Source organism: Hyperoodon ampullatus (genome assembly GCF_949752795.1).
Source record: "Hyperoodon ampullatus genome assembly, chromosome: 3".
NCBI lineage: Eukaryota > Metazoa > Chordata > Mammalia > Artiodactyla > Ziphiidae > Hyperoodon > Hyperoodon ampullatus.
Genome location: NC_136916.1, coordinates 136837278 through 136863115, shown reverse-complemented (window position 1 = coordinate 136863115; position 25838 = coordinate 136837278). Strand labels below are relative to the sequence as shown.

Genomic DNA, 25838 nt, shown 5'->3' with positions numbered 1-25838 from the left:
CATTTTATATAAGGGGTGCCACAGAAATAAAAATAATAAAAGTAACAAAAGTGTGTTGAAAATTGCTTTGGGGCGGGTGGTGGAGTGTAAAGGCACAGTCCTTTCATTTTTGCTTTAAATAGTCAGCTCCCTGCCATTGCAGTAGAGTTGCTTTGTCCTTTAAGTTCATTTTGACCTTTTAATTCCTTCCACCCTCCCATCTGTCCTGGCCCAGAAAGCAGGTGTGGGAGGAAATTGGTTTCTGTATGAACTCTCCTCCCAGCCACAATCATCTCAGGTTCACTCCATCCTCACGATCCTGTGCTAGCCTTTGTGTCCACACGAAAACCCTAAGACATGGCCCCATGAAAACCCAAATTTAATTCTGCATTTTCTTATGCTTAAAATGAACTCATCTTCCAAAAAAAAGTTTGCCTATTTCTTCCCCCTTAAGGACCCATACACAGTTTGGAAAATGCTTGAAGGCAGAATGATGTGATAGGTCCTTGGGAGGTTTCTGAGAGGGCACAGAAGTCGACTGGTTTTTGTCCTTTCTCCCCCCACCCCCACCCGCCGCCCCTACACTTTAGAAATGTGAAAGCTGGCAGGGGAGTCTTAAACTCACTCTGGATGGCAGGTGGACATAATGACCTCTAAGCTGATGAGCTCACACCCCACCCTCACTTGCACATACCGGTTTAGTTTCTGAGGTGTGACTTTCAGGCTTATTTTTCAGGAGGCGGTGACTGCGAATAGAGGAATAGACTGTGAATCGAGGAGTCGTCCCCACTGCTCACTGACTTTAACCTGGTGCCTCTCTGGCCAAGACAGGAGAGTCACACCTGAGGGGAGGTGTTCACTCTGAGCACACAGCTTCAAGGACGTTCTAGACTCGGGTGGAATATCTCTGGATTGTAGCTAAAACTTTCCCCCGGCCAGAGATGTGTACAGGTTGAAGGGCTTCCCCCGATGTTTTGGCAATAAGAAGAAAATCATTTCTCCTCGGGGCATTTGGAATGGGCAAAATAAACATGCTGTGCACAGCTGCAGCTCCCAAGCCTTTAATGATTTCATTGGGTGGATGGAGGGTCCGGCCCGACACAGACTGTCAGACTTGGAGGCTTGATCTCTATAGGTATTTGTGTCCACGATACCTGAATAATCACTCCAAGCACCACCTGCTGGGGCCTCATTTTTCTTTTCATTTCTTAAAAAAAAAAAAAAAAAAAAGACTCCCCGTCGTCTAGGCAAGTGGAGAGAACTGATTAACTCCAGGGAACGCTTGCAGATCAGCAGACCCCTGGTGGTGCAGACGCCAAGCGTAGACGAAGCCCTTGGGGGCACCCCAAGGTGTCATCTCCCCGAGCGACAGCGTGCACCTCTCACATTAACAGCCCTTGGTTCCACTTGGGTCTCTCCCATCCCCGGCCCTCCTTCCTGAGCCCTGGCCACCATCTCACCTTCTCCTCTCCTTCCACGTCCTGGACCAAGCGTCTCTTCTGGCAGGTGGGGCTGGGGGATGTTTAGTCTTCCGGGAAGGGGTCAACAGGGTTAATGATGAGAGTCCGCGCAGGTGGGGCCGCCCCGGGCAGCGGTGTGTGTCGGAGGTGAGGGGGCGCTGTTCGGGCAGCAGTGCGCGGGGTGGCGGGCGGGAGACCTGCCAGGCTGACAGAGAGGCCGGCCCTAGTGGGGGCCGCTCCGCCGCCGCCGCCGCCGCCGCCGCCGCTGTGATGCGGCGCCGGTGCTGCGCCGGGCGGCGGAGTCAGAGCCTGGGCGCGGGAGCACGAGCTGCAACATCAGCACCGGCGGCGGCACCTGCACCAGCTCCCGGGCCCCGCGCTGCGCTCTCCGACCCGCCGCGCCCGGGGCCGCCGCCCCGTGCTCTCTATGGATATCAAGGCGGCCCCCAACGGGGTGGCCACCATCGAGGACCGGATCCTGCGGATCACCGGCTACTATGGCTATTACCCGGGTTACTCCAGTCAGAAAAGTAAGATGCCGCGGGGCTGGCTTGCTCCAGGCGCCGGAGGGGTGGGATGCGGGAGGGCGCGCCGTCCGGACACCTGCAGCCCTGCTGGCGTGGCTAAAGCCAGTCTCCTGGCAGTGGGGCTACTGGGGCTAAAAGTGTGTTCGCTGTTCTCGGTGCTGAACCGTGAGAGAGAACGGGTGTCCGGACTGTTGGCGCCTCGGACTTTGGAAATAGTGGTAGCGTTGGGGGCAGAAGCGCAGAGGGAACCGGGTGAGCGCTCCTGACGGCCGTCGGCCGGCTCACCCCAGGCTTATTCACGACGGAGCAGGCTAACGTGGCCGTTTACTTAGCGAAACTCAGCCCTTGGGGCTGCACTGCCCCAAAGTCCCTACTGGGTGCCAGGCTGCGGGCTGGGCGCTGGGGAGGCTCGGGGGTGGAGCTGGCGGCGGAGGCCGACCCAGACGAGGGTCCCGAAGCCGATGGGTCAGACTGTTCACTCCAGGCTGCTGAGACGTTGCCAGCGCGGGAATTACTCTTGTTAAAATGTTTCTGGGAGGCTGTCCACCTCGGGCAGAGAAGGAACCTGGCCAGGGCTCCGAGTCTGGGAGCTTGGAGCCAGAGACCCGTGAAAAGACTGGGGGCTGGGGTGGGTGAGACGGGGAGGCACGACCGGGCCACCCCCGCAGCTGGCCGCCGCACGTCGCGGCTACCGCTGAGCCGGAGCGGGCCGCTCTGCGCTGTCCGCCTTTCTTCCGGCTAAGCGAGGTCATGCGGTGCGGACGCTTTCACGTTTCTGGAGCAGTTTTGCGGCGAGGGCGATGAGGTGCGCTCTACTCTGTCCCTGTCTCCCAACACACGAACCCACTGGCTCTGTTTGCTGGGATTAGTTCTGCCGGCGACCCAAGTGAAGCTCGTTTTACTCTGAATTGGGGGAGTAGCTGCGGCTTAATTCCCATGCAGGTGGGATTTCGCTTTTTCTCTATCAATGCATTTCTGTCGCCATAAATGGAGCTTCATTGATGTTTTTGCTGTTATTTTTAACCGGAAGCCTTGGAAGCTCCTAGATGCATTTCTGACTGGTATTTTTCTGAGGCATTTGAGGTACAATCAACGTTACAGTTTCTCTGAAACGAGTAAACCCTAACACGTAGAGGGAAAAACACCTTTTTTCTTGTAACTCCTCCCCCCCACCCCCGCTACGCTCCATCTCTATTGAGCTTTCTTCCATGGGCTGTCCTCACACAGATATTTTCTAGTTTAATATTTCATTTGGCTTCAGGAAAGGCCCATTTGATTTGGATGGTTTCTGTCTAGCTGTTTTTAGCATTAGATTACATTATTCATTTTCCATACAAAAGTAATTATATAGTGTTAGAATTTTCTAGAAAGAAAATAACATGCTGTGGAATGTGGTTTGAAGTCTTTGTACTATAGACTCAAAACTTCCTTTTTTCCTATTGGCAAAGGCTTTTTGTTTTTAACTCTAGAAACTTAAGTGAAGGCACTAGTATACCATGTAAAGATTACTTAGATTTCACCTTTGAATATTTTAATTAGGAACCATGGGATTTTGGTTGCTTAGAAAATGTAGAAGCTGTCTGTGAGATTACAAGACCCAGGGTAGCATATTATTATAGTTTTTATAACAATGGAACTTTGGTTAATAAAGAACAAACCAAAAAGAATACTGGAAAAGTGACATTTTAGAGACGTGTTCATATTATCTTTTCATATTTGCTGAAATAGCTTCACACGTTTCATTTGCCGTACAATAACTGGACAAAAAGAGGGAAGAGCACAGGTTAAGACAGTAACTGAAGCTAAAAGGGATAAAGATGCATTTGGCATAGTTATTTGTGATGGGCTCTTAGCTAACTTCGGGCCACAGAATTCAAACAGTGAAGGCAGAGAATCTCCCAAGGACAGAGAATTATGTGATAGTCAAATACCTTTCAGGATGTTTAAGCTTTCAGAGGTAGAAAGAGATTGCCATTTTGCAGAGAGGCTAGGAGGAGAGAGAGCTGGAAGAGGGCCAGGCAGCTGAGCACCATGAAGTAATCCTGCCCTTAATGCAGGCTTCAACTAGTAAACAAACACATTGAAGCAAACCAGTACAATATGGTCAATTGATTTAGCTGTTACCGGGAATGAGCAACAGCTTGGGGGAAGTCTGGAAAGATATATTTAGGAAAAGGCTGTGGTGAGGAGTATGTAATATGTGAAGGGAAGGTGGCTTTCCCATTTTCTGATGGTCATGTTTGAGACCTCTCTTGATATCAATGCCATTTACTTTTCTAGAGGCAGGTGGGGACTCATCTCTGACAATATGCATTAATGATCAACTTCATGGTAATACGTCCTGCTGCCACCCCTGCCAATCAGGAAGATGAGTATCTGGCTCAGAACAAATTCTAGTAGTCAGGCTGATGCAAAAAGAAATGTATGTGTACATATATTATGTATGTAAAAGGTGCAAACATATATAATATACACTGTATACATAAGATATATAAACATTATGTATAAAAGATATATATGCATTATATATAAAAGATATATATATATATATATATATACAATCATCTCTATATCTATAAATTTAGATAGATAGATGGGTACAGAGATGATTAAAGCATTAGTCTAACCTCAAGTTATTTATGATCTGGTAGGGGAAATAGATTCACTCATTCAACAGGTGCTAATTGAGCACCTCCTATGTGCCGGGAATACATCAGTGAACAAAACAGACAAAAGTATTTTCGTTTTTAGAGCTTAAGTTCTAGTCAGAAGAGACAGACAATAATAAATAAATACATAAAGTATTGTATTTGAAGGTGATACCTGCTTCAACAAAAATATCAACAAGAGTTAAAAGGCTAAAGAAGTCTGAGGGGGTAGCAATTGTGGAAATTTTAAATAGGGTGGCCAGGGAAGGCCTCACTGAGGAGGTCACAAGTGAGCAAAGACCTGAAGGATGTGAGGGAGTTTGCTGTGTAGACATTGGAAGGAAGTCGTTCCGGGCAAAGGGAACAGCCCATGCAAAGCTCTGAGGTGGAGCATGCCGGACCTGCTAGATAAGGAGTGGGGAGGCCTGCATGGCTGAAGTGGGGTAAATAATTGGGCGAGTGGTTGGAGATGAGGACACTATGGATACAGGGGCTCACATGAAGTAGCACCTTACCGGCCATTGTAAGTCCTTTGGCCTGTACTCAATGAAATTGGGAGCCTTTGCAGGGTTTTGACAGAGGAGTGATGTGACTTGACTTACATTTCAAAAGGATCAACTTGACTGCTCTATTGGGGCAAAGGTGGAAGCAGAGAGACTAGTTAGTATGTCACTGTAATAAACAAGGTGGGAGATAATGGTGGCCTGAACCAGAGGTGTAGCAGTAGCAGAGGTGAGAGGTGGTCAGATTCTCTATATATTTGAAATTAGATTCTCTATATACTTGAAATTCTCTGTGTATCTGAATAGGGTTTCCTGATAGTTGGATATGGTATCTGCAAGAAAGAGAGGAGTAAAAAAATGATTCCACCTTTTCTAGTTTGACCAGGTTTGAGTTGCCAATGGCTAAAGTGCGGCAAGATTCAAGGCAGAGAAGTTTAGGGGGTCAAGGGGTAAGGATAACATTTTGGAAGGTTTAAATGTAATTGGAGATGTAGAATAATCTTGGAGTTCAGAGAAGATGCCTGACTGGAGATATAAATTAGGGATTTTCCAGCATTTGGATGGTTATTTATAGTCTAAGACTAAAGAGATCTCCAAGGAGTCAACGTATATAGAGAAGAGAAGAGCAAGGACTGACTCTGGGGCACTGAGACATTAAGAGGGTGAGGAGAAGAGGGACATATGATACCCTAGAAGCCAGTGAAGAGTTTCAGAGGGAAGAGATTAGCCGAGTCCAATGCTGCTGAAAGGTCTAGAAAATAAAAACTGATAACTGACCATGAATTTGGCAACAGGACATCATTGGCTACCTTGACAGGAACACGTAAGGCGGCAGAAGGTGGATTAGAATGTGCTTAAGCAAGAATTAGAGGGAGGAATTGGAAATGTGAGTATAGACAATTCTTCAATGATTTTTGTGCAGAGGGGAGCAGAGGAAATGGGAGTAGTGGGGTTAAGAAAGGTTGTTTTTTTTGTAAGATGGGAGGCAATTGCAGGATGTTTGCATGATCATGAGAATGATTCAATAGAGAAAGAAAAATCAGTGATGTTGGAGAGATAGTGTACCAAAACTAGTGCAGGAAGGGACATCGCTTTAGATAGGAACATGGATATAGGGCAGAGGGTATAGATGAAGGGTCTGGAAGGAGGATAACTGAGATGGTGGGAGTCTGGTGAGATTCTCTTCTGGTTGCTTTCATTTTCTCCCAATAGGAAGCAAGGTCATCAACTGAGAGTGAGGTTAAAGGAGGAGGTGGTAGAGGTTGGAGGAAAGAGAAGGTGTGACTTGTTCTACGGGGAGAGTAAACGGACTGAGGAAGTACAGTAAAGTTGTCTGGCTGCCTTAAAGGGCACGTTTAGTTTCTGGTCAGAAATTTGAAGCGAGACCACTCAGTAGGTTGTTATGTTCATTGACACAGTGGTGGCGTGGAGCAAGTGAAGAGAAGGATCTAACCAGAGTTTCAGATTATCCAGTGGGTGTAATAATAGCAGCACGGGAGTTGTGAATGTATGCAAGGAAGGTATTGTAGTGAATGACCGTAGCATTTAAAGCTGGTGAATAGAGAAGAGAGAAAATCGAGATGATTAGGGAGAGTGAAAAGTTGGTAGGATCAATGGATTGGAAATATCAGTGGGATCAAAGGCTAGTGGATGGTTAGCTGGGAGATAAGAGGTGATGTTCAAAGAGGGTTGTATTACTATAAGAAGTCATTCATTGCATAAGTCAAATCAAAGGATAAGTCCATTTATATTTTACTGTATTCCATTATCAATATTTTTGGGGTGAGTCTTCTTTTTGTGTTTGTATAAGGAGGCAGTATATTGATGTGTAGTGAATTAAACTCCAGGGGTTTGGAAATTGATTCTAGTTAAACCTGCCAGCAACTTGGTTCTGAGACCTGAGACACCTCTCTGTGGCCATCAGTCTCCTTGTTTGTAAAAAAAAAAAAAAAAGAAAAAAAAAGAAAAGAAAAAGAAAAAGGGTAGAAGTCACTGTCTTAGGACAGCATGCAGTAGGTCGCTTTGACAGCTTTCAAAAAAGCCCCACCCTCCATGGAGAACTCTCACTCAGTAAACTCTAGTAGGTTTACTTCCCCTCTTCTCGCCCCGCCTTCCATCTCAGATGGTGGCCAGTTCCCTCTCTTTGTTCTATGCCTTTTGTGCTTGTTGGCCTTCTGTTTTTTTTCTATACTCCGCCAGTGACCAGGTTCTGTGGTTGTTTTCTGTCAGTAGCTGCAAATTTATAGTAAAAGTTCTTGTTCTTGCTCTGATCCCAGCTCTGAACATCCCGTTTCCAAAAAGAACTCTACCAACTTCTGGCTCTTCTGGCTCTCTCAATTCTCCAATTATTGCTGTGACTTAGCATTTCCCAAGGCTCCAGACTCAGCTGTCTCCTCTCACTTTATTTTCCCTGAGCAAGTACATTCAGTTTCATGGCTTCACCATCTTCTATGTGTCTGTATTTCTAGGTCCACTTTTTCTGAGTCCAGACCCATATTTCAACTTTCTACTAGAATTCTTACCTGAATGTCCCCTGGCATGTCACACATAAAACTAAATTCATCATTCTGTCCTTAAAATATGGCTTTTCCTTCTTATTATGCTTTTTAGCTTCCAATATCTGTATCTAACCAATTGCCCAGAAACCTGGAGTTATCCTCAAACTCTGCCCTTCCCCCTTCTCCTATATTCAGTTAACAAGTCCTATCTATTTTACCTCACATATGTGCTTTCCATCCCTATTATCACTGCCTTAGTTCTATCCATTGTATCTTTTTTTTTAAAACATCTTTATTGGAGTATAATTGCTTTACAATATTGTGTTAGTTTCTGCTGTATAACAAAGTGAATCAGCTATACATATACATACATCTCCATATCTCCTCCCTCTTGAGTCTCCCTCCCATCCTCCCTATCCCACCCCTCTAGGTGGTCACAAAGCACCGAGCAGATTTCCCTGTGCTATGAGGCTGCTTCCCACTAGCTATCTATTTTTACATTTGGTAGTGTATATATGTCCATATCCATTGTATCTTTCACCCAATCGCAAATCTTTTTAATCCAGTCTGCACACCTTAAGAACATTCAATTCCCTAAAATGCAAATCTTCCTCTCATATCCCTGATCAAATGCCAGGAATAAATCTTCATTTTCTGCGGAATAAAGTCCAAATTCCTTAGCATGCCACAATCTGAGCCCAGCTTACATTGTTCTATTTTAGCACATGTTTTCCCCTCTAATTGCCAAAGTAATGCATGCTTAATGCAGAAAATCTGGAAGGCAGAGAAGCAAAGAGAGAATAAAAACAAAATTACTTATAATTCTACCAGCCAGAGGTGATTAGTGTTAACATTTTGGCTAACACTACCCTTTCAGTCTATTTTATATCCATAGACCCATGCAAGTGCTGTTTATTTTGTACTGAACATTTCTCTCATTGGTCTATATATTTTAATAACTGAAATTGAATGTATGCAAAATCTTCCATATATTTAAACACCTTAATCTACTTACATTGTTGAATTTTTCATCCAGTTTTTCTTTTTAATTTCATATCTCACATAGCCTCCACAAACCCTGAACATAGTCTCATCAAGCTGCTCATTGTTTTAATAACATTCTTGTCCCCATGTTCTTCAGGTCCTCAGTGCCTTTTTACACTATGGCCTGAATGGCTTCCTCTCCCCATGTCTCCTTCTTCACTCTTTGGAAAGCTCCTATTTATCTTTAAAGGCCAAGTTCAAATGCGCTGTCCTCTGTAAAGCTTCCCGATTTCCCCAGGCTGGGTTAATCCTCCCTCTGTGCTCCTGTAATACTGTGTACTCACCTCTGCTCCAGCATTTAGCACACTATTTTGGGCTGTTTACTTTTCACAAGACTGTTTCACCCACGGAGCTTGGGGAGGGAAGGGACTTATCTTTATTTATTTTTATCTTAGGCAAAGTGAAAGTGTACTGGAGTACATTCTGGGTGCTCAATGAAGTTGATTGTACTAATGAATGAATGATTAGAGTTTCTGTTGAAGAAATTGGAGAGTTAATTATTTCCACACAGAAAAAATGTACATGGTGGTAGTGATTGGAGGGAAAGAAAAAAGTCACCAGCTATGAATGAATTAAACAGATGTGCCTATTCGGAGAATGAGAATAAACCAAATGGTATTTTATGATCACTTTACCTTTGTAACTTCTGCCTTTGTGTCCTTACTGCCTTTATAACCTTTTCTGTACCTGAACGGGGAAAAGGCAATTTTTAAAATACAAAATAGTATAAAGTTATTAGAATTCTAAGAAATAAAGTGTGGTCCCTCCCCCCTTGTGAAGTGGTTAATATTGGTCTTCATGGTACAATATTAATATAACACTTCAGCACTCTAACTGGCATTAAGTTATAAAATTGTCTCATACTAGTGAAATGAATGCAATAAATATTTCTCCCAGTTTATAGTCTTTTTATACCTTGATAATAAGCATTATGCTTCTTTGTATATGACAGGTAGCATTTTATAAACAGTTATAAATAATTACCATTGATACGTAGTAAGAAGTCTTTGTAACATAGTTTTAAACTATAACTTGTAAGGTCTACATTGATACTGAATAGCACTGTATATGTTATTGATGTTGCATAATGTGGTAGTTTCTACAATGTTTATTCTGATATGTATTTTTCATTTAAAATATAAATTTACATATAAACTTGATATTTGTATTGTAAAATACTACTGCTACTAATAGCTAACACATGGGTTTAACATTGTCAGATAAACTTTCTTTAGAAAGCCCATCTAAGACCTGTTTGAGGCCATAAGGTCTAATGCAAAGACCACAAGACCCTGCTCTGCTACTTGCTAGACTTTTAAACTTGCATAAGTAACTTAACCTCTCAGATCAACAGTTTTGTTCCTGTAAAATGGAAATAGTAATAGTTGCATCACAGGTCATTGGGAGGGTTATATAAGATAACGTATATAAAATGTCTGACACAATGCGCAGTTCAGTGTATGGAAGCTGTTGTGATCACGGAGGAAACCAGTTGAATCGGCTTCATGATTTCAAAAAGACTTGCTCACTTTTTTCTTGTAAGTAAATGGTTTACCACTTACATTTTTTTCCTATCCAATGTTGTACTCTGAATTGTTATTGAAAATTGTGTTACAGCAATGTTAAAGATAATTTACAAATTATCCAAGTCTGCAATGGTTTTTATTTTGCCATTAGAAGGTTGTCTTCTACTTCCTACCACTTTCTGGCTTACCTGGATCGCCCCTGGGGATAGTTTAAAATGGACTGGAGCCATTTGTGATGAGATTATTCCCAACGGGCTGATCCAAAATAGAGGAGACAAATCTAGGGCTTATGGGTGACAGGATGGGTCTGCATGTCTGGAGATGCAGATACCCAGACATCCAAGTAGAGAGAAGCGCAGGAGTTGGGGGAGGGGTGTGGACAAATTGGGGGAGAGAGTGGGGGAGGGGAAGGGTGAAATCCCAGCTAAAGATGAGTAGCATGGGATGAGGTGGGATACAGGATTGGGAGGGCAAATAGGTGGAGAAGAAGCAAAGGCTGATGATTAATTGGGGACTAGTCTGCTGGAAGTTTCATTGTTCCTTTTTACATGTGGAGTCTTTTTATTTTTATTTTTTCAAAAGTGAATAGCCTTTTGTTTCCTTGTTATGGTTAAATCCTTAAACTCCTGTGATTTCCTGTGCCCCATTACATGTGGAGTCTTAAAGGGGCAGTTGCTTTTCAGTCTATTTATATAGTGGTGAACATTACAGATAAGATATTTTAAGTTCTACTTTTAAAAATACGTCATTATGATATAAACACATTTACATAGTCTTCGAAGTTATAATTCTGTTACGTTATGAAGTATTTAACTACTTAAAGACACAGAACAGTATAAAGAAAAAGGAAAATAATCCTTTCACTGTAACATGACTACCGTTATTTTGGTTAATTTCCTTCCAATCTTCGTAATGCATATAGGGCTTCACTTCTTGATTTATTGACAAATATAAACTATAGTGTAGTCATAATTTTGACGTATACAATTTTGTGCCCAGCTTCTTTCCCACTTGACATTTTAGGATAAGCATTTTTCATTTTGTTGCATTTGCCTGCTTGCAGAGCCTGGAATTAAATTCCTTTCAGAGATCTTGGCTTAAAGAATTTGGGCAAGCTGGTTCTCAGTTCTTTGAGACTAAATGAAATGGAGAGACCTGGAGTGTTAGTGAGGGCTTGTTTGGTTTCTCATCACAGGATTCCACTTGAACTGGCTTAAGCAAAAATGGAAGTGATTGAAACGATACTGTGGGTCTTCCATGGATTTTAAGGCCAGGGGTTAGGTGGGATAAGCATCAGGTCCCGGACTGTTGTAGGGAAAATAGGAAGCCCTCTTTCTCTGCCTTTCATCTCTTTTTTTTTTTCTGGCATATGCTCTCCATTCTTGTCTCTTGCTGCAGACTGGCTTTCTCTATTCCTTGTCCAAATGGTTGAAAATAGCCTCTGCAAGCAGTTCCAATGTTTATATGTCCTCTATTCAAGAGAGCAGACAGATTGAACAAGAATCTCTTCTAAATCCAGATTCCCAGGGAAAGGGACTCTTTGGCCCAATTTGTGTCAAGTGTACACTCTTGATCCTATTGACTGTGGTGGTCTGGGGCAGGGTCATGTTATGCCATCACAGCTGCCAGAGGCTTTCTCCTGTAACCCTACTGACAGTAGGGCAAGAGGTAGTTTCCAGAGAAAAGGAGTGATTGGCTGGACAGTCAATAGCTATTTGGTTCACTGAGCTTTGCATAAAAAGTTTTTCATATTAAATCATAGGCTTCAATCAAGATCCAATCTTTCTTCTGGTCTGATAGTCCTTATAATGTACCTACATAATATTTAGTGAGGTTATAGATAGTGTATTCCTAAACTGAGAAAATCCAAGTGTTTGTTTAGAGTATAAGTCCCTAGGGAGTTCTGTTTTAAAGTACTCAACGAGCACTGCAGACTGCTTATTAAGTTTTATTGAAGTGCTGCTGGTTACATTAAAATTGGAAGACGTATTTCTTTTTCTAGGTCGGATAGGGCAACACACCAGTTCCTTCAGACTCAAGGTATAGTAACTGAGGGTGACATTTAACATTGTATACTTTAAACAGGGATTGAAAATTACACTATTCTGCAGTCTGGGATTTTCTATATTTAGTTCTGGGCTAATGCCAAGATGGCACTACTGAGGGTCAATAATGGTTTTATGGTTCTGAAAACCAGACATACTAAGAATTCTTTATCTCTTGTGAAACTAAGATTCCTAAGGGTGGTAGAGCCTGCATGTTTTTGCTGCTGATGCCTTGCTCCAAGTCATGTGACTTTGGTATCTATCTTGCATTTTTGTTCACACCCATGTTTTACATTGGCATTCTAGAGGAAAGATCCAGATCGAATGAGCCGGGAACCATTTGGAGCACCATCTTCCCTGCTGGAGTAATGGTGGCAGATGCTAAAGAAGCAATATATACATCTAAAATGAATTATTATTTCTCAGGGACATTTTAGAACAAATATATTTAGAAGTTGAGAACTTTTTATTTCTCCTTAATTAAAAAAAATTGTGAGTGCCTCAAGTGGGAGCTTCTTGTCTTTCTCCTTTCTAGTCCACATCCACAGAGCAGTCATTGTGATATTTTAGAAACATTAATTGGATCATGCCATTCCTCTGGTTAAAGTATTCAATGACTTCTCATATTTCTTTGGAAAACTATAAAAGCCTAAACCTAGCCTACATGGTCCTACGTGGTTGGATTCTTCTGATGGCACCACTCTTGCATGCCCACATGATGCTCTGGTCATGCTGGCACGTTCTCCAGGTCCTTTCCTTCCTCCAGGTTGATGAACAAGCTCTTCTCTCTTCCTGGTGCTGTCACCTGGCTGGCTTCTCACCAGCCCTCAAGTCTCATATTAAGTGCCACTGCCTCAGGCTTCCAGCTTTGCACCTCTCTCATCTCATGTACTTTTCCTTTATAGCACTTACTGCAAACTGTGATTACAATTTATGTTGATTCTTGTGACTGATCAATGTCTTTCCTGCCTGCTACTCTCTTAGCTCCATAAGGGAAGGGATGGATCTGTTTTGTTCAGCGCTATGTACCCAGCACACACACTCCATAAATATTTGCTGAGGGATTAAATCTTGTTAAAAATTTAGAGTAGACTTAAAAAAAACCCAACATTTTATTTGGAATGATTTTAGACTTACAGGAAAGCTGCAAAGATAATTCACAATGTTTCTGTGCACCCCTCACCCAGTTTCCCCTATTATTATTATTTTATATTACTAATGTGTATTTGTCAGAACTAAGAAACCACTATTGGTACATTACCATTAATTAAACTCTAGGCTTTATTTGGACTTCACCAATTTTCCCTTTAAGGTTCTCCTGCTGTTCCAGGATCCAAACCAGTGTACTCTATTGCATTTAGTTGTCATGTTTCTTAAGTAGGCTTTTAATGAACAGAACTTGAAAAGATAATTTCAATTCTATAGGAACTTCCTGGCCATTTTTTTAGGGCTTGGGTAAGATCACATTTGAAATTTTAATTACTGGTTTTCAAGGTAACATTGGATTAAATTCATGTTACAAATGACCTATGACTTGACATGGTAATTACATACTATTTTAGAGGACTGTTCTATAGTGTAGAACAGTTGCTTTTAATGTTTCTGCTTTTTAACATTTTGGGGGAACATAGGCATTTTTGAAAATCTAAATAAAACTATAAATTACTCCTCCCATGTACATATACACCAAATATTTTCATGCAGTTCATTTTATTACACTGGAAATTTATTATTTCATAGGAACATGCTATAAAAGTGATAATTTCAATGAGTCATCTGTATTTCTATTTTATGAGAATGTGTGTGAAAATTGACAGTAATATCTGGAAAAACTGAAATAATTAACATTTGTCAACTAAAATGAAAATGAATTTCAGTTTTATTCAATTTTCAAAAGTGAATTTTAGTGAGAAAGCTCTCATAATTTGGATTGAATAAGAAGCTGAAAATTTGGGGTGGTCTTAGGCATGAGAATATACAGCTCATCTTTGATATTCAGTTTACTGCAACTTGATTAAAATATTAACACTTTCTAAAAACTCTGACTTACAAGGATACGAGGTAGCAAATGAAATTAGAGACCCCATAGCTTATTTGGCAGGGAAAGGTGGATTTGTATCAAGAAACTTCTCGAAGACTCTTCAAGTTGAATTAATGTCACATCATTTCATTCGTACTCAAGTCACTGAGGTCATCTTTGAGGCAAGATCTGCATCATCCATGCTGTCTTTGTCAGCAAAAAAAGAATGATGACTCCATATTTCATTTTAAATTTGTCTAAGCAGAATTAGTCTTCAAGTATATCTTGCAGTGTATCTAGGTACTTCCAGATTGTTTGTCTGCACAGACATTTTATGACATATCACTCTGTATCCTTATTTTCCTGAGGAGCTCTGTTTCCAAAAGACCTTGTGGTTTTCAGCTGCATTATAATAATGACTTTAAGGCTTTCAATGAAAAATTGTATCATTTTTGGCCGCACAGCATGCGGGATCTCAGTTCCCTGACCAGGGGTCGAACCCGCACCCCCTGCAGAGGAAGCGCAGAGTGTTAACCACTAGACCACCAGGGAAGCCCCCCCAAATTGTATCCTGTTCATATCCATAAAGTAAGCAAAGTGAAGAATGAAGTTCTCCTTATTGAACAACTAAGGATGGGCTTCACATTTTTTTCCTCAAGGTGATACAAATGTCCTTTAAAGATTTCAAGTCAAGATTTCTGAAAAGATATTAGCTTCAAAGTAGTCAAAGAGAAGTACACATTCTCTTCACTGGCTCTGATGCAATTGACTAAGTCCACATTCTCTTCACTGGCTCTGATGGAATTGACTTTCAAGGTAATAGAAGAGGTTTCTTGTTGGATCATTGGCAATATTTTAGGTTACCACATGCAGCAAGTTACACTGATATGCAAAGCTACTCTCATCACCAAAGCAGTACAACCTACTTTCCTCCCCATGTGCAGTTTGTTTGACATTACAAACGTTCATGTTTCCTAAAAAGCTCACAGAATAGGTATTCTCCTTAGGTCACACTCATATACATATAATAGAAAATCAGGAGCTGGGAGCATTGTGAGATATGCAGTCATTTGCTAAAGGGAAATAGCATAGCTGCTAGTATCTCCAATGTTTGCACCAAAATTATGACAAAGGAGCAAGTTTTGAGAGGAGTTTATTTGATAAAGGCACTGCTCCCATTTTTATCCCCTGATGCAGACCACAAACTAGTTTATCCTTTTCCAGGGTAGACTGGTTCCCAATGTCTCCCCAGGATGAATTTTTAAATTTTATTTATTTATTTATTTGAATATAGTTGTTTTACAATGTTGTGTTAGTTTCTGCTGTACAACGAAGTGAATCAGCTATATGTATACATATATCCGCTCCCTCTTGGACCTCCCTCCCGCTCTCCTCCCCAGTCCCACCCATCTAGGTCATCACAGAGCACTGAGCTGAGCTCCCTGTGCTATACAGAATGTTCCCACCAGCTATCTATGATATTTTACACATAGTAGTGTATATATGTCAAACCTAATCTCCTGTTTGTCCCACCCTCCACTTCCCCCTCTGTGTCCACATGTCTGTTCTCTACATCTGTGTCTCTATTCCTGCCCTGCAGATAGGTTCACCTGTACCATTTTTCTAGATTCCAAATATATGCGTTAATCTATGATATTTGTATTTCTCTTTCTGACTTACTTCACTTTGTATGACAGTCTCTAGGTCCATCCATGTCTCTGCAAATGTCACAATTTCGGTCCTTTTTATGGCTGAGTAATATTCTATGGTATATATGTACCACATCTTCTTTATCCATTCATCTGTTGATGGACTTTTAGGTTACTTCTATGTCTTGGCTATTGTAAATAGTGCTGCAATGAACATTGGGGTGCATGCATCTTTTTGAATTATGGTTTTCTCAGGGTATATACCCAGTAGTGGGATTCCTGGATCGTATGGTAGTTCTATTTTTAGTTTTTAAGGAACCTCCATACTGTTCTCCATAGTGGCTGTATCAATTTACATTCCCACCCACAGTGCAAGAGGGTTCCCTTTTCTCCATACCCTCTCCAGCATTTATTGTTTGTATATTTTCTGATGATGGCATCTCTGACCAGAGTGAGGTGATACTCCATGGTAGTTCTGATTTGCATTTCTCTAATAATTAGTGGTGTTGAGCATCTTTTCATGTGCCTCTTGGCCATCTGTATGTCTTCTCTGGAGAAATGTCTATTTAGGCCTTCTGCCCACCTTTTTTTTTTAAACATCTTTATTGGAGTATAATTGCTTTACAATGTTGTGTTAGTTTCTGCTTTATAACAAAGTGAATCAGCTATACATATACATATATCCCCATATCTCCTCCCTCTTGCGTCTCCCTCCCACCCTCCCTACCCCACCCCTCTGGGTGGTCACAAAGCACAGAGCTGATCTCCCTGTGCTATGCGGCTGCTTCTCACTAGCTATCTGCCCATTTTTTGATTGGGTTGTTTGTTTTTTTGATATTGAGCTGCATGAACGGTTTGTATATTTTGGAGATTAATCCTTTGTCAGTTGCTTCATTTGCAAATAGTTTCTCCCATTCTGAGGGTTATCTTTTCATCTTGTTCATGGTTTCCTTTTCTGTGCAAAAGCTTTTAAGTTTATTTAGGTCCCATTTGTCTATTTTTGTTTTTATTTTTATTACTCTAGGAGGTGGGTCAAAAAGATCTTGCTGTGATTTATGTCAAAGAGTGTTCTTCCTATGTTTTCCTCTAAGAGTTTTATAGTGTCAAGTCTAACATTTAGGTCTTTAATCCATTTTGAGTTTATTTTTGTGTATGGTGTTAGGGAGTGTTCTACTTTCATGCTTTAACATGTAGCTATCCAGTTTTTCCAGCACCACTTATTGAAGAAACTGTCTTTTCTACATTGTATATTCTTGCCTCCTTTGTCATAGATTAGGTGACCATAGGTGCATGGGTTTATCTGTGAGTTTTTTTTTTAACATCTTTATTGTAGTATAATTGCTTTACAATGGTGTGTTAGATTCTGCGTAAAGTGAATCAGTTATACATATACATATGTTCCCATATCTCTTCCCTCTTGCGTCTCCCTCCTCCCTATCCCACCCCTCTAGGTGGTCACAAACCACCGAGCTGATCTCCCTGTGCTATGCGGCTGCTTCCCACTAGCTATCTATTTTACGTTTGGTATTGTATACACGTCCATGCCACTCTCTCACTTTGTATCTGTGAGCTTTCTATCCTGTTCCATTGATCTATATTTTTGTTTTTGTACCATACTGTCTTGATTATTGTAGCTTTGTAGTATAGTCTGAAGTTGGGGAGCCTAATTCCTCCAGCTCCATTTTTCTTTCTCAAGATTGCTTTGGCTATTTGGGGTCTTTTGTGTTTCCATACAAATTGTAAAATTTTTTGTTCTAATTCTGTGAAAAATACCATCGGTAACTTAATAGGGACTGCATTGAATCTGTAGATTGTTTTGGGTAGTATAGTCATTTTCACAACACTGATGCTCCCAATCTAAAAGCATGATATATCTCTCCATCTTTTTGAGTCATCTTTGATTTCTTTCATCGGTGTTTTATAGTTTTCTGAGTACAGGTATTTTGCCTCCTTAAGTAGGTTTATTCCTAGGTATTTTATCCTTTTTGTTGTGATGGTAAATGGGATTATTTCCTTAACTTCTCTTTCTGGTTTTTCATTGTTAGTGTGTAGGAATGCAAGATATATCTGTGCATTAATTTTGTATCCTGCAACTTCACCAAATTGATTGATGAGCTTTAGTAGTTTCCTGCTGGCATCTTTAGGATTTTGTATGTATAGTATCATGTCATCTGCAAATAGTGACAGCTTTACTTTTTCTTTTCTAATTTGGATTCCATTTATTTCTTTTTTTTTCTCTGATTGCCATGGCTAGGACTTCCAAAACTATGTTGAATAAGAGTGGTGAGAGTGGACATACTTGTCTTGGTCCTGACCTTAGAGGAAATGCTTTCAGTTTTTCACCATAGAGAATGATGTTTGCTGTGGGTTTGTCATGTGTGGCCTTTATTATGTTGAGGTAGCTTCCCTCTATGTCCACTTTCTGGAGAGTTTTTTTTATCATAAATGGGTGCTGAATTTTGTCAAAAGCTTTTTTTCTGCATCTATTGAGATGATCATATGGTTTTTATTCTTTAATTTGTTAATATGATGTATCACATTGATTGATTTACCTATATTGAAAAATCCTTGCATCCCTGGGATATATCCCACTTGATCATGGTATATGATTGTTTTAACATGTTGTTGGATTCTGTTTGCTAGAATTTTGTTGAGGATTTTTGCATTGATGTTCATCAGTGGTATTGGTCTGTAATTTTCTTTTTTGTGTGATATCTTTGTCTGGTTTTGGTATCAGGGTGATGGTGGCCTCGTAGAACGCGTTTGGGAGTGTTCTTCCCTCTGCTATATTTTGGAAGAGTTTGAGAAGGATAGGTGTTAGCTCTTCTCTCAAGGTTTGAGAGAATTCGCATTTGAAGCCCTCTGGTCCTGGACTTTTATTTGCTGGAAGATTTTTAATTACAGTTTCAATTTCATTACTTGTGATTTGTCTGTTTATATTTTCTAATTCTTCCTGGTTCAGTCTTGGAAAGTTGTACCTTTCTAAGAATTTGTCCATTTGTTCCAGGTTGTCCATTTTATTGGCATAGAGTTGCTCGTAGTAGTCTCTTACGACCCTTTGTGTTTCTGTGGTGTTTGTTGTAATTTCTCCTTTTTCATTTATAATTTTATTGATTTGAATCCTCTCCTTTTCTTTCTTGATGAGTCTGGCTAAAGGTTATCAATTTTGTTTATCTCCTCAAAGAACCAACTTTTAGTTTTATTGATCTTTGCTATTGCCTTGGTCGTTTCTATTTCATTTATTTCTGCTCTGATCTTTATGATTTCTTTCCTTCTACTAACTTTTTTTATGTTCTTCTTTCTCTAGTTGCTTTAGGTGTAAGGTTAGGTTGTTTTTTTGAGATTTTTCTTGTTTATTGAGGTGAGATTGAATTGCTATAAACTTCCCTCTTAGAACTGCTTTTGCTGCGTCCCATAGATTTTGGGTTGTCGTGTTTTCATTGTCACTTGTTTCTAGGTATTTTTTTGTTTCCTCTTTGATTTCTTCATTGATCTCTTGGTTATTTAGTAGTGTATTGTTTAGCCTCCATGTGTTTGTGTTTTTCACAGTTTTTTCCCCTGTAATTGATTTCTAATCTCATAGTGTTGTGGTCGGAAAAGACGCTTGATACAATTTCAATTTTCTTACATTTTCCAAGGCTTGATTTTTGACCCAAGATGTGATCTATCCTGGAGAATGTTCTCTGTGCACTAGAGAAGAAAGTGTATTCTGTCTCTTTTGGGTGGAATGTCCTATAAATATCAATTAAATCATTTGTAGAGACATGGATGGATCTAGAGATTGTCATACAGAGTGAAGTAAATCAGAAAGAGAAAAACAAATATCATATATTAACGCATGTATGTGGAACCTAGAAAAATGGTACAGAGGAACCAGTTTGCAGGGCAGAAATTGAGTCACAGATGCAGAAAACCAACGTATGGACACCAAGGGGGGAAAGTGGCGGGGTGATGGTGGGATGAATTGGGAGATTGGGATTGACATATATACACCAATATGTATAAAATGGATAACTAATAAGAACCTGCTGTATTAAAAAATAAATGAAATAAAATTCAAAAAACAAAAAAAGGCTGGAAAAGGCCTTGGGGGTGGGGCTTAAGCAGGGGCAGGGCTTAGGCCAGGTGGGGTCTAGGCTCAGCACAGACAGAGGGAGCCCTGGAGGGCGGGGGTTCAGGCCCAGGAACCCAGCAGGCTTGCCAGGGCCTGAGTGGGTGGGGGAAACACTGGATGCGTTCCCCTCTGATCTCCTGGTCCCCTGAAGGTCGCTCCCTGTCCCTGCTAACCCCTGCTCCATGGGTGGGCCCCTCGAGTGTGGGAACCCTCCTCCTCCCCCCACTGCCCCTCAGAGGCTCTGGTCCTGTTCTGCCTCCACTTTTCCTCCCCCCACCTCACTCCCATGCTCCTGGGACCTGCTCGGCCAGAGGGGGCACTGGAGGGCTGAGGTTTAGGCCTGGGACCCCAGCAGGCTCACCGGGGCCTGAGCGGTTGGGGGAGATGCTAGCTGCATTCCCTCTGATCCTCTCATCCCCTGAAGGTCTCTCTCTGTCCTCACTGATCCCCACACTGTGGGTGGGACCCTCTGATCGTGGGAATCCCTCCCCTCCCCCAGCCACCCCTCAGGGGTGCCGGTCCCCTCCTCCCTCCACTTTTCCTTCCCCCCTCCTTCCCCCCCAAGTCCTACCTGGTCACACGGGGATTCCTCCTGTCCCTTTAGGTGTCTGAGGTCCCCCACCAGTGCCTGTTAGGTGACCTAGTTGTGAGGAGATACAAACTTCCTGTCCTCCTACTCCACCAGCTTGGCTCCTCCCCTCTCCCCAGGATGAATTTAGCAGCAAGGAAAGAAAACTCAATTTATATTGGCTTAGGCAATGAGGAAATGTATTCTTTCTGAGCAGGAAGTTGAGAGGTGGGGTGGCTGAATTAATGGCTTATGCTGGAATGAAGTACCCAGATTATAATCTTTTCTTTTCTGGTTTCCATCTCTTTATCTGTGTGCTGTACATTGTCGGATATTTTCTTAACTCTGTTTTCAAGTTATTCTATTAAGTTTTTCACTTAAAGTTTCATTTGAAGTTATAATAGCTCTTTTATTTTCCTAATATTTCTTTAAAAAAGATGGCATCTTATTTTTCCTATGATTATGATCTTCAGAAATAGGCTCATTAGAAGCTGCATCACTTCTGTTTTCAAGTTGTGTGGACAAAAACCAAAATCCAGCACTTGTCTAGAGATGTTTATTGTTTCAGTGAAGGATGTGCTGGGCCATGCTGTGAAAGTAGTAAGAGACCTTGAATTGTAAACTTTAAAATGGCTAAAATGGTGAATTTTGGGCTTCCCTGGTGGCGCAGTGGTTGAGAGTCCGCCTGCCGATGTAGGGGACACGGGTTCATGCCCCAGTCTGGGAGGATCCCACATGCCGCAGAGCGGCTGGGCCCGTGAGCCATGGCTGCTGAGCCTGCACGTCCAGAGCCTGTGCTCCGCAATGGGAGAGGCCCGCGTACCACAAAAAAAAAAAAAAAAAAAAAAGGTGAATTTTATGTTATATGAATTTCACCTCAATAAAAAAATTGTTACTATTCTAAAAAAATGTCATCTTATTCTTGTTTTATGGATATAATAGCTTCTTTTATTATTCCCTGAGGATCTTACTTTTTTTTGAAAGTTTTATTCTCTTGAATGGGCCACTTCCTCCAAGTTGCTTTCTAAAAGTTTTTTATTATTGTTAGCCAATATTCTTGGATGTTTGGTGATTTTTGTGTATCTGCATGTATTCTAGAGTGGAGGGCTCCAAAACTATTTGGGAGGTGTAAGAATGGTTGAGTTGGTCAGGAACTATGAAGGGTCTTACCCCACTTTCGAACTAACAAGCTAGTCTGCTGCATTTTCATAGACGCTACCAGAAGACATGAGATTCCTGGGTCAGATACAAAGGACATTATTACTCACAGTTCAGCAAGGAGCATGAGCTTCCTGCTCACGGTGGTTCCCCTTGCTCCGAAAATTTCACAGGGACAATACAGAGCAAGCAAGGTGGGTCCTCACTATGTAGTGGGTTTGTGTCATACCTGAGGACTCCTGAGCTCAAGAAATTCCAATCATTTATAATGGTCTACAAACAAACCTAACCAATCTTTGCTCTAGAGGGAGACATTAGCAAACAAACCTGTCTTCTATTCTAGAGGGAGACAAACTTCACTATACAGGGTCTTGAAAAGCTAGTCCAGGACAAAGAGTTGTCAGATCCTACATAAGATGTTCAGAAATGGAAGAAAGACCCATGGAGAATTATCTCCCAACAGGGGCTTGTCTATCGTGACTTCACTGTCAAATAGCTGAGCTGTTTCCTTGGGAACCTTCAATTTCATTTTTGTGAGATCTGTTCCTTTCGATCATAGAAGGCTTTTCTAATCTCCTGACTGGCTGCTAGCATCCTGCAAACCAAGTAGGAAGGAAGCCTGGGCATCTCACTGAGCAATGTGTGTAGGTTCACCTAATTCCTCCATGAACTTGGTATGGTACCCCAATCTTCAACCATGCCTGGGGTCCCTGTGGACTTCTGTGTGGACCTCTCCAGAGAATAAAGCTCTGGCCTTTGCCAGAGTAAAGGGAGGTGTAGTCAAATGCTGTACAGAGTGAGGATGGGAATTAAGAAGCCATTAGTCTTCTTAAAAAGACTTAAACAAGGCTACTGATTGTAGCCTCACTGTCATCCCTGTTAATTTGGCAACTGGTAAGTTTGGAAAATTCTGTGTTGTAAATTGGACTAATATCGATTTTTCCTACATTCAACTTAGGTTTCAGTTTCTTCAAGCCTGACAAGTCATTTACCACTTTCCAGCTTCAAAAATTTTGTTATTGTTTTCTTTCCTGATTCTTGTTTGTAAAATTGCACTTATTGTCATTTTAGTGGAATTTCCTGAATGAACAAATAGAAGTGTGTGTATTTCAATCTGCTGTCTTTACCAGGAAGAATCATTGTACTTTCTATTCCTATTCTTTGAAATCTTCCAACTTAAACTAGATCTACCGTAAACCAAGATAAATATCATATTCATAGTGACAGAGTACATTGTCTTTATTTCCTCTCAGTGGGAAGCTATTTTAAGATATCAGGGACTTCCTTGGTGGCACAGTGGTTAAGAATCCACCTGCCAATGTAGGGGACACAGGTTCGATCCCTTGTCTGGGAAGATCCCACATGCCGTGGAGCAACTAAGCCCGTGAGCCACAACTACTGAGCCTGTACTCTATAGCCTGCAAGCCACAACTACCGACCCCATGCGCCACAACTACTGAAGCCCGCACTCCTAGAGCCTGTGCCCCGCCACAAGAGAAGCCACCACAATGAGAAGCCCACGCACTGCAATGAAGAGTAGCCCCCACTTGCCGCAACTACAGAAAGCCTGCTCACAGAAACAAAGACCCAACGCAGCCAAAAATAAATAAATAAAATAAAAAAATTTTAAAAATGTGCTAGCATTAAAAAAAAATGGCATAACATGGGGGCAAATAATATTGCGCATTATCTGTTTCTTGATCTGAATGCTGGTTTCATGGATGTGTTTACTTTATTAAAATATCAAGTGGTGGGCTTCCCTGGTGGTGCAGTGGTTGAGAGTCCGCCTGCCGATGCAGGGGACACGGGTTCGTGCCCCGGTCCGGGAGGATCCCACATGCCGTGGAGCGGCTGGGCCCGTGAGCCATGGCCGCTGAGCCTGCGTGTCCGGAGCCTGTGCTCCGCAACGGGAGAGGCCACAACAGTGAGAGGCCCGCGTACCGCAAAAAAAAAAAACAAAAAAAAAAAAAAAAAAAAAAATATCAAGTGGTGCACTTGAGACAAGTACTTTATTGTATGCATGTTATATTGTCATAAAAGGTTTACATTAAAAATTGTACATAACATGGCTGTATGTCAAAGCATTCCAGTTCATTTTACTGTTGTTTTTAATAAAACATGGAATTACCACTTTAAAATATTTTTCAAATTTTCAAAGTAACATAAAATAATTACTTTTGTGTGTTTCCAGTTCATTCACCCCTAAATGCATCCCCTAATCTCTAAACAGTATGGGGAAAGTGGTTCTCAAATACTTTGCTGCATATTAGAAACACCTGAGAGTTCTAAAAAAATCCCACTGCCAAGGCTACATTTCATCCCAATTAAAACAGAGTCTCTGGGATGGAGACCCAGGCATCAGCACTTTTTAAAGCTCCCCAGGAGAGTCCAATGAAGTTTACAGCCAAGGCTGTAAACACAGGTCTAGGGTGATGCTTTTCAAACTATCTGTGGTGAAGAACCAGTTTGTGTTTTTAAATTCCCGACTCATCACAGATCAAAATTCTTGCAAAATCAATAAAAATGAATTAATAGAAAAATAATCATGCGCTGAACAATCACAGCAATGTCAACTTGCTGTCAATTTTTCTCACTGCTTACTCTTGATGTCTATTATCTTGCCACAGACTGGTCACAATTCATGGCCAGGACCAATCCATAGAGCACACTTGGGTAGCACTGACTACTCAAAACACTGGAATACTCTCTCTCCTTCCTAGCACAGGCTGGGTATCCATACCCTCTCCTCTCTGTGCAAAGAATCTTTTTGGAGTCTGAGGGGATTTGGCCTGGGACACGTCATGTGTGCTCCCACCATTCTCCACAGCCCCACCGACACATTGCGTCCACTCAGATGTTGGGGGCTCTGAAAGCATGGGCTGAAAACCATTGTTAATAACCCATGAGTTTGTTTGAGATTTTCCAAGTATTGTTTTTGCTCAGCTGTATTAATTCAAGAAAAACTCTCGACTACTAAAATCTTAGAATGTGATCCCATGTATATCTGTAGTGGATCTAATCTGTAAGTTGTATGTGCAAGTGAATTTCAAAGGAAAATCCACTGAAGACTCTCAGGAACAAAAATTTACTTTGTTCTTAGTGATTTTGCACCTTAGGCTACAGTACAGTGAAAACTCTTCTGTTACTTGGGCTGGAATCTCTAAAGGACAGGTGGAGTTTCACTCCCAGGGGCCTGACTGTTGTGTTTGTAGGACTAAATGAGAGGGAGTGGGCTGCCATAATCTGCTACCCCTGTACACTTGGCCCAGTCATCTGGCAACATGGACATTTACCCATGTGGAAGGAATCCCATTAGGTTTATAAAGCATGGAATGGAGAACAAGTTTTGGGATTGGAGGGACTTTCATCTGAGGGAGGAGTTCAGAATGACTCAGATGAATCTCCTGATGATGACCTCTTAGCCCCTTCCCTCTGGGGTCTTCCTCTTCTTCCTCTTCCTCTTCCTCTTATTCTCTTGCTCCTTCTTGTCCTCCTCTTCCTCTTCCCCCCCACTCCTCCTCCTTCTTCTCCTCCCCCTTCTTCTTCTTCTTCTTGGCCACATGGCATGAGGGATCTTAGTTCCCCAACCAGGGATCAAACTTGTGCCCCCCAAAGTGGAAGCGCGGAGTCTTAACCACTGGACTGCCAGAAGTCCCTGGGAGATTATTCTGATGGTGATGCAATTGAATTCTGGTTGAAGCAGATTATCTGATTACCATGGTCCAAGACATCTCTGATTTTTTTTTTCCTTTCTAAATCTTGGCTCACCTATTTTAGAGAATATGACACAATTATGCTTGTTAGAGAACCAAAGGCCACACCAGATGTTATTACTTCCACTCTCAGTCCCTTGTGTAGTCTTTGATGAAGCTGTCTTCAATGGCCTTATTATTCATCTGCACCTCTGTTGCTTTCCGATTATATTTGCTGGGTGTGTAGAATTTTACTCCCCTAAGTGTGACTTAGGTCTGTCTCTCAGAAAGGAAGAAGAAAGGAGATGGGGGATATGCTCTGTGACTTTGGACTTGGGTACCCTTCCCAACTCAAGTTTGGTTATTTGATAAGGGGTAGAAAATTGAGGTAAAATGTCTAACGTACT

General features: G+C 41.6%; 1 protein-coding gene and 1 pseudogene across 2 annotated transcripts in view; both read left to right on the top strand.

Moving 5' to 3' along the window:
• Nucleotides 1-1866: 1866 nt before the first annotated feature.
• Nucleotides 1867-25838, top strand: part of SLC35F4 (solute carrier family 35 member F4) — a gene marked incomplete at both ends in the record, with an annotated part of 288469 nt that continues 264497 nt past the window's right edge. The window contains one exon of the mRNA XM_079699960.1: nt 1867-1969. Within this exon, the coding sequence (XP_079556086.1) occupies nt 1867-1969 (103 nt within the window). The remainder of the gene's footprint in view (nt 1970-25838) is intronic.
• LOC307050839 (torsin-1A-interacting protein 2-like) overlaps nt 2767-25838 on the top strand; it is an 86168-nt pseudogene continuing 63096 nt past the window's right edge. Inside the window, exons 1-2 of the transcript in view lie at nt 2767-2771; nt 6330-6440. The product of the transcript in view is annotated as a torsin-1A-interacting protein 2-like (transcript). The remainder of the gene's footprint in view (nt 2772-6329; nt 6441-25838) is intronic.